Source organism: Frankliniella occidentalis, unplaced genomic scaffold (assembly GCF_000697945.3).
Source record: "Frankliniella occidentalis isolate FOCC.00 unplaced genomic scaffold, Focc_3.1 Scaffold22, whole genome shotgun sequence".
Classification (NCBI taxonomy): domain Eukaryota; kingdom Metazoa; phylum Arthropoda; class Insecta; order Thysanoptera; family Thripidae; genus Frankliniella; species Frankliniella occidentalis.
In genome coordinates, this window is record NW_026267152.1 from 499,770 (window position 1) to 508,309 (window position 8,540).

The window sequence follows — 8,540 nt, forward strand, 5'->3', positions numbered from 1 at the left end:
CCCCGTTTGCCCCGAGGAAAGGTGTCACGAGGAGCTCCGGCGCCCATCCATTCTGCGCGGCCGACCCCGCCGTCCTATTCAGGACATACTGCCCGGGCGATACTATCACCGCCGCCCTCCGCCGCCGCATTCTTCATTCATAATGCCGCGCTTCATCGCGCCGTTATGAGTCCGGCGGTCATCCATCTCACGGGGCCGCCCTCGTGACTGTGACGGTCGAGTGACGCCCTCGTGACTGTGACGGTCGAGTGTCGCCCTCGTGACTGTGACGGTCGAGTGACGCCCTCGTGACTGTGACGGTCGAGCGACGCTATGGTGACTGTGACGCCCACTTGTGACGACTGATTGTGACGATCACGTTATGACGCCCTTGTTACCGTCACACTCACGTGACGACCACTTGTGACGATCGCAGTGGATCGACCACCAGTTGCCACCTGTCCTTTGGTTATATTGGTCACTTACCGATGCAGGCGTGCCCGGTGGGCGACAGGATGAAGCCGTTGTTGCACTGGCACTTGAACGAGCCGTGCATGTTGACGCAGACGCCGTTGGCGCACATGCCGTTCTCCTGGCACTCGTCGTGGTCTGCAAACACAAAACGAGTGTGCGTGTGTGACAAATTGGGTGTCTGTGTCTAGTTTTTTTGCCCTGGCGGGCGCGGTTCCTTCCTCGCTCACCTAGACACTGCTTGTTGTCGGCCGACAGGTCGAAGCCCGGCGGGCACACGCACGTGAAGCCGCCCTGGGTGTTGGTGCAGGTGCCGCCCTGGCAGTAGTGCAGGTCCGCGCACTCGTCCACGTCTGCACGGCGGAGGGGAAAACAAAAGAGACACGTCAAGTGGAGCGTGAAGAGGAGAGAAAGAGAGAGAGAGAGTTTTTTTAGAAGACGGCAAAATAGATGGTAGTTTCAACGGCGGGCGTTGCTGCGAGGCTTCGGCCACACTAATCGCGTTTTAAGGTTCCTCATCATCTGGGGGGGCCTCCTAAAGTGATCGAAGCCGGCCGGCAATGAAGCAGCAGCAAGCGTGCGTGGGAGAAGGTGCGCCGCGACCATTAGGAGCAGGGCGAGGGTGCGCGCCGCCGGGGCCGCGAGGGCCGCGAGGGCCGCGAGCCACAATTACGTCTGCGTCTCTTGTGACACACAATTCCGCGCCGTAAATTGGAGCGCCGCGGGCGCTGCGCTTGCCGCGCTGCAGGAGGAGGAGGAGGATGAGCTCTGTGCTCCTCCGGGGAGGAGCGGCGCGGGTGTGTGCATACGCGATGGGAGCCGCCTGCAAGCCGTGCCGAGTAACGCTTTTTTTTACGCATGCCGTAAGTGATTTGCAACTGGCCTTCACACACTTGGGATGGTCCCTGCTTGAAGCCGGCGTCGCACTCGCAGGTGTAGCCCATGGGCTGGTCCACGCAGCGGCCGTGGCCGCAGATGCCCGGCTGGATGCTGCACTCGTCGACGCGGTGCGAGAAGCCGCTGAGGCTGAGGCCGGGCCCGCCGGTCCAGCCGGGGCCGCCGGGAGACTGCTGTCCGCCGGGGCCCGAGCTACCGGGGGGCCAACGCCCCCCGCCGGGGTACCTGCCACCGGGGCCCGTCTGTTGAGCGCCGCCGGGGAGGCCCGCGCCGGGGTAGGTCCCCCGAGCGCCGGGCAGTCCTATCGTCTCGGGGCCTGCACAGAGTAGAGAGCAGACCTTCCATTCAATCCCATTGCAAAACTTGGACGGCATGACGAGTTCCCGCCAAGCGAAGCGGCCCGCCGGCCCGTCCTCGTCGTCTTGGTCGACCTCCCTGTTGTGGCACTTTGGCGAAAGTTGGCAACCCGATCGCTGATAAGGAGGAACTATCAAGGCCGCGAGAAACGCGTCGGATGATCTGTTCCCCCCTAAAAGTTTCGGGGGGCAAAAGTCGCCGACGGTTTCAGGCAAACTAGTATGCGAGTTTGAGTGAAATAAAAGGCAAGTTTTTCTTTTATGTGTGTGTTCCAGCGACTGTACTCACCGCCGTAGGTGCCCGTGGGACGGTCGTAGCCGACGTGTCCCGGCCGAGCCCCGGGGCCGCTGGGTCGCGCGCCCGACCAGCCTCCCGGGCCCGACAGCCCCGTGCCTCCAGGGCCCCAACCCCCAGGGCCGCCGGCGGGACCCCTGCCGCCGATGCCGCCGCCTGGGCCGGAGATGCCGCCCGGGCCCGTGCCTCCTGGACCCACCGGGCCGCCCGCGCCCGCACCGCCAGGGTAGCCGCCCGCGCCGTAGCCGCCTGCGCCGCTGGGGTAGCCGCCAGCGCCGCCCGGATAGCCGTCCACGCACAGATTCCGGTAAGCACCTGTCGAACATTTTTCAAAGTCAAGAAGTGGCCCCACGCGGGAACTCACCTGATACCCCGACGGCGGCCGAGCTGGGGTACTCACTGTCGCCGACGTCAGGGCAGCGCTCGCACTCGTCGCCCCAGCCCTTGCCCATGTTGACACCGCAGCAGCAGTCCTTCTTGGAGAGTCGGATGGGCAGCTTGTTCTGGCACAGCCCCGCGTCCGACACGGAGGCGAAGCAGAAGCCCTGGCGCGCGTCTGTGACAGAGAACGTGACAGCGTCGTTATTATTTTCATCGTGATTATTCGTATACGTTTTTTCCCCCGTTTCCATTCTCTCGCGCCTCTCCCCGCCCACCGCGATGGCAGAAGCGTGTTGTTGCGCGTTGAGTCCTGGGGGATGAATGCTAAGTGCGCGGCTCGACGCCACGCCGTCCTTGGCTGTCAAAAAGAGGCGCACGGATGGCTTTTCCCGCGCGCTCCCCGCCCACAATTTCCCGCTTTTTCATTTTTCGTCGCCTTCCCTCTCTATCTCTCTCTTTCTCGCGGCATTTATGGGCTCGTCAGGTTGTGCCGCACAATAATTACGTCATTTTTGGGGTGAGTGGGTCTTTTTCCTCAACGGCCGCACGGGAAAAAGAAAGTTAGCAGGTGGCGGCCGCAGTCATCCGCGCGCCCCGCTTTTCCGTAGTTGGGCTGTACTTGTATATACGCGCGGTGCCGCCTCGTTACCAACCGACTCTTCAGCTGCTTAGTGCAGCTAGAAATTTTAATTTCCCAGAAAAATATTTTCAGAAAAGTTGTTGAACACAATTGTCTCAGATTTATATCTTTCCCGAGTAGGTTAAAATCAGGCTCATTACCCTACAGACTCTTTTAAAATTCAGATCTATTTTTTTCTGGAATAATTACGAATTTTCCCCGTAAAGTCCCGATTTTTAAAATCTCTAGGCGCAGCACAAAGGCGCACTCGATGCTACCTACCGATGCAGCCCTTGCGGTCCTGGCGGGGTATGAAGCCCGGGTCGCACACGCAGTAGAAGCCGCCCTGGGTGTTGACGCAGTGCCCGTGCTCGCACACGGCCTCTCCCGAGGCCAGGCCCTCCTTGCACTCGTCGCGGTCCTCGCACTCGTTGTTCTCCGGGTTGCGGGTCTGGCCGTCGGGGCACTCGCACGTGAAGGAGCCCACCGAGTTGACGCACTTGCCGCCGCGGCACAGCCCCGGGATGGCCTCGCACTCGTCGATGTCTGCAAAAATAGGAAACTCAGGTTAACGACAATTGCCCCTATCGTGATCGACGTGGGTGATGATGATTACGACGACGACGACGACGTTGCCGCTTGTCGAGCATATCTAGCGGGGGGAAAAATGACCTGCAGCTGCTGCACATGCCTGGCCGTACCCATGATAGCAGCCAATCCAATCGCGTCATGACGCGATTGCCGATACCCGCCTCGATTGGCGATTTGAGCTCCAAATGCCGTTGTTTTGTGTTACATGGGGATTAATCACGCCAATATCGCCGATTGCAATCGCAGGACACGACACGACGGCCGGGCGAGGCGAGCGCACGGACCTTTAATGGGTAGCCCGTAGCCCGGCCCCGGCGCCACCGACAGGGTCGTTATCGTCGGACCGCCGCCGCTCGGGTACTTACCGTAGCACTTGCCGGTGTGGATGTTCTTGAGGTGGCCCGGGTCGCAGTCCAGCTTGGCGCACTTCTCGCAGGGGTGGCCCCAGGCCTTGCCCACCGTGGCGCAGCACAGCTGCTTGGTGCACACCACGCCCTCGAGCTGGCCGTTGCACGAGTCGGCCGTCACCTTGGTGTAGCAGGGGCCCGTTCGGTAGTCTGCCGTCCGCACCAACGAGGAAAAGAAAGCGCCATTTATAACAACACGGAAACGTGAAAATGAAACGGACGCGAAAAAAGTTTTAGTTTTCAAGTTTTTAGAGGGTAATTACTTACCCGCCTCGCAGCGCCGGCCGCTGAAGCCGTAGACGCAGGCGCAGCGGTCGGGTCCGATACAGCGGCCGCCGTGTAGGCAGGGCTCCTTACAGATGGCTGCCGGGTAGAGACAACTATTATCAACTGTCGTATTATGTACTTGTATGCTCACCAGTGTCAGAAACTGACAATACAAATATGACTTTAAAAACATCAAAATTTTGTAACAATTTTTCAAAACGTTGTGACGCGTTTTTCAAAATATTGCGACAAATTTTGAAAGTTTTTTTCGCGACAACTTTTCAAGTTTTTTGTAAACTTTACGAAGTTGTGTGACGTTGTGCTCAAGTTGTCGCTTACGTTCGCCGCAGAACGGCCCCTGGTAGCCGGGGCGGCACGCGCACGTCCCGTTGACGCACGACCCCCCGTTGAGGCAGGTGATGGGGCAGCTGGAGCCGGAGCCGCGGCCCCCCGCCGACCGCGGCCACCCCAGCGCCGTGCCATTGCCTGCTGCGGGAAAAAGGAATGGATTTGAATGCGTTCCATCCGGGAAGTCAAAAAAACCAACATAACATTAATTTTCATGCGAAATGGGGCGTTTGTCTTTTGTGCGTGGTCGCCACATTTTTTGTGTGGCTGTTACTCGACTGTCGACGAGTAACAAATCTACACCCCACGAGGCACGAGGTATGGGCGCTCGGCGCTCCGCGTCTACTGTACAGTTTGGCGGTAGTTGGTTGATGAAATACCTCTGCTGATCTGGTCCCGGCATTCCTGGTCGCCGGGCGGACAGCTGCAGACGTTGGGCTTGACGCAGCTGCCGACATTGCAGGTGCGCACGCAGACAGCTGCGGGGGACAGAGGAAGACAAGGCGGGAGTGATTATCTGGAGGGAGCAGCAGGAGTGGACCCAAACTGAGAGCGGGGGAATGGGGAGAAGGGTTGTGGAGACCCCTGGGAAGATACCTGGCTGCGTCCCGCCCGCCTCGCCGCTCCGGCGGGTGGCCTATCTGGCAGGGGGCTGCCCGGGACACGGCTGCCTTATTGGATGGGGCGGGGAGAGGCCAGCAAGGGCTGTGGTTTGGCGCAGCGGGGCGGGACGGCCCGGGACCGGGCGGGATGGGGCGGGTAGAACGACAAAGAAGAGCTAGCGGCTTGTTGGTGGAAAGTAGGTTCAGAAAGATTATTGCTCCCGGAATGCCTGCTATGCGACCTCCCGGCGGCCCCTTTGCGGCCCTCCTCTCGACACGCCTCTGGGGCCGCACAGCTACCGCACAGCCAAAGCGGTGAGGGGTGAGGGACAATAAGTGACGTTGGAGGAAATAAGGGAAAGGGACGGGAACTTCCAGGTCGAGCGGGGTCGTTTGGTTTGTTACAATTTCAGAAAAAAAGGGGGAGCTAAAAAGTTAAAGAGTGAAAAGAACGGTAGAAAAAAATGTATTTGCATATAAAAGAAAACTTGGCCTCAGGGATCGTCCAGAAAGTACGTCCGTTTTTCGTAGATTCAGTCGCCGAAGCTCGGCGCCTGCGAGACTCGTGGTAGGCCACCCTGCAGTACACGCGTGCGCCGCAGGCGTGATGTTGCCTACCTACCAGGCGCTATGAGAGCTTGCGTGAGCTGATCTCTGCAGTCTCGTCACGGCGGATATCGGGCGTACATTCTGGATGATCCCCGTGTCGCTTTAGCCACCTTCTGGTTTGTTCTTAATTGTCACAACTTACGGATGATGCACAGTCCGTGGCGCAGGGTCCATCCAGGACAGCAGTAGTTACGATACCTCGACCGGCATACGTTGGGGCTGTGAAAAATAAAGAAAAACAAATCTACAAAACTCGCTATAGCGCATATACGACTAGATTAAAATAAAACTTGCTAAAGTAACAAGCAGTATAGGTTCTAAAATATTGGCCGGATTGTGGAAGGGGGAAAGAGTGGATGGGTGCGCAAGGGCAGGGGGGCGTCAAACAGAGGCAAACAAGTTTAAAATTTATGATAATGGAGTGCCTCTTAAAAGTTATTAACGTCTGCATAAAAAATAACGCCCCCGCCCGCCTCTCCGTCGCCCCCCGTTCTGGTCGGCCCGGTATGTATATAGGGAGGGAGGCGGTGGAAACAAATTCTGGCGGGCGTTATTACCGACCGGACGTCGGATTTGCGCTATAGAATAATTTTTCCTCCTCCGTACTTCTTCTGGCCGTTGAGTAATTGTTCGGTCCCAGAGAGTTGCAGTGCAGGCTTTGCGCGATGGGGTGACGACGGTGGGGTCCCCGTGTGCCGTCGCGTGCGGCTGCGGACGCCTTCCCCCGCGCGCGCACTTGACTCTGTGGGCATTGATGGGGCGCCAAGTCGTATATGTGGAGGGGAGGGGGTTGACTCCCGGAAACTAGGCAAGTTTGTTGTAGCGGGGCGGGGCGGGGCGGAGCGGGGCGGAGCGGGGCGGAGCGGGGCCATTAGATGGCGTATGGCGAGGTGCGAGGCGTATAGGGGATGGGGGAGGGGGCTGATTTACCAAGGGAAATAAGGAGATCAGCCGCTGGCGTGTCCTCATCAGAGACACGAGGTGTCGGGGCCCAAACAATCTGTCACGGCGCCCCGCCCCACCCTCGCCAGCCTGCCTGCTCGCCGCGCCCCGCCCCGCCGTGGTCCCGACCATGCGTCCCGCCCAAGCCGCCCGAGATATTGAACTCTCCGTCGTGTGGCGGGGCGGGGCGCCTCCGCCGCGCCTCGGCCTCGGCAGGTGTGCATGTATAAAACACTGGGCTTCATTGTTCCCTTCCGCCGCGACACTCGCGAAGGCAAAGGCGCGCTCATTATACTGCTCTACGCGGGCGTGGCGTGGCCTGGCTGGGCAGGGCGTGGTGGGGCGGGCCGGGGCGACGGCACTTTCGCCAGAGCTGCATCGCGCCGCGCGCCCCGCCCGCACGCCGCACCCGCACTGTGCGTAAAAGAGTCCGTGCGACGTGATGGAGCTTCCGGCCTCGTCGGGGCGGGGCTGGAGTGTGACGAAGCGCGCCGGCGTCGTCGTGTGCACGCCTGGCCGATGCCTCTCCCGCCGGCCAGGCCTGGTGCTCCTCGCTTGCTTACACACACAGCCTGGGACACTTGTTCGCCCAATCCCTCCCCTCCCTGCCCCCCCACTTTACTTCCGCCTCATTCACAAACCTTTCTCAAGTTTTCTTATTATTTCTCGCGATTAGGAGAGTTACAGTGCGGTGCGCGACACGGCCGCGCCCCGCCACACCGCGCCGCCCCACCCGCTGCGGGGTGTTTATTAACACTTAATAAATTGCGCGGGACCTCCCTACGTGTCTGCTTAATTGCAGGGTCATGCGCGTTTCCCTGTTTGATGTGGTTCTCGTGCGCGTGTGAGAGAGACAGAGAAAATAAGAGAAGGATAGGAAATTATGGGGGAGAAGAGATGGAGAGGGAGAGACGAGAAGAGGAGAGAGAGGGTGAAGGGGTGGGAGGGAGAGAGAGGGAGAGGGACGGAGAGGGACGGAGAGAGAGGCGCGTGAACGTAGGCTGCATTGTACACGTTCCCCAGCTCAGTACAGTATGGACGGACAGTGACTGTCCACAATACTGTGGAAATAAAATCATACGGTGGTGGTCTGTGAGTGAGGGGAGTTCCCCCCGCGAGGGGTGCGTGCGTGCGTGTGAGCAAGTGTGAAGGCAAAGCGGATTAAAAAAAAAAGAAATTATGGAAGTAAAAGAAAAAGAAGACTGTATAGTAGTAATAAAAAATGGCAGGGTGGTGGGGTGCCTGGCGATGCCCTGAATAATGCTCGCCACCCCCTAGATTGCGCACAAAGCACGTTCCATGCGAAAAAAATAGGAATGAGCGATAAAGAAACAACAGGCAGCCTCAACAAGCGGCAAAGCAAAGGCGGTCCAAAGTTGTTGTTTTTTTTTGTTTTTTTTTGCACTTTTTTTTCTCATGGAAAAACAAAACAAACAACAGGAATTTTTTCGCAAAAGCTGAAACGGAAATGGCAGAGGAACACGACGAGGAGGAATGCCTATGTCCGCTGTTTAATGTATCACTTACACGCCTGTCACGCGTGCTGCAATGCGCGGCAAAGAGGCCGGGGCAGATTTTGTTTTGAATTAACCTTCCGTCACGTCGGGTCAGGGAAAGCCGTGAGATAGGTAGGTGCGTTTGTGTGTGTGAGTGTGTGTGATTGTGAGTGTACGGAGAGGACTGCCCTGAGCCCCTGCTGCATTGCTCTTGGGAGCTGGGCGAGCCATCTTCCACGAGTGTTATGCGGCGGGACGCTGACTCCATTGTACGCACAAG

General features: G+C 58.7%; 2 protein-coding genes across 5 annotated transcripts in view; one reads left to right on the top strand and one right to left on the bottom strand.

Moving 5' to 3' along the window:
- LOC113209443 (fibrillin-1-like) overlaps positions 1 to 8,540 on the bottom strand; it is a 49,468-nt gene that overhangs the window by 24,681 nt on the left and 16,247 nt on the right. For all 4 annotated transcript variants that reach the window (XM_052264923.1, XM_052264922.1, XM_052264924.1 and 1 more), the window contains exons 3-13: positions 5,965 to 6,041; positions 4,992 to 5,090; positions 4,603 to 4,752; positions 4,264 to 4,359; positions 3,955 to 4,146; positions 3,281 to 3,544; positions 2,399 to 2,554; positions 1,993 to 2,313; positions 1,334 to 1,663; positions 681 to 803; positions 466 to 588 (exon numbers count right to left, since the gene is read on the bottom strand). In XM_052264923.1, coding sequence (XP_052120883.1) covers positions 466 to 588; positions 681 to 803; positions 1,334 to 1,663; positions 1,993 to 2,313; positions 2,399 to 2,554; positions 3,281 to 3,544; positions 3,955 to 4,146; positions 4,264 to 4,359; positions 4,603 to 4,752; positions 4,992 to 5,090; positions 5,965 to 6,041 — 1,931 coding nt within the window. The remainder of the gene's footprint in view (positions 1 to 465; positions 589 to 680; positions 804 to 1,333; positions 1,664 to 1,992; positions 2,314 to 2,398; positions 2,555 to 3,280; positions 3,545 to 3,954; positions 4,147 to 4,263; positions 4,360 to 4,602; positions 4,753 to 4,991; positions 5,091 to 5,964; positions 6,042 to 8,540) is intronic.
- LOC113212730 (potassium voltage-gated channel protein Shaw-like) overlaps positions 2,193 to 8,540 on the top strand; it is a 119,567-nt gene continuing 113,219 nt past the window's right edge. Inside the window, exon 1 of the mRNA XM_052264929.1 lies at positions 2,193 to 2,305. The gene's annotated coding sequence lies outside the window, so the exon portion shown is untranslated. The remainder of the gene's footprint in view (positions 2,306 to 8,540) is intronic.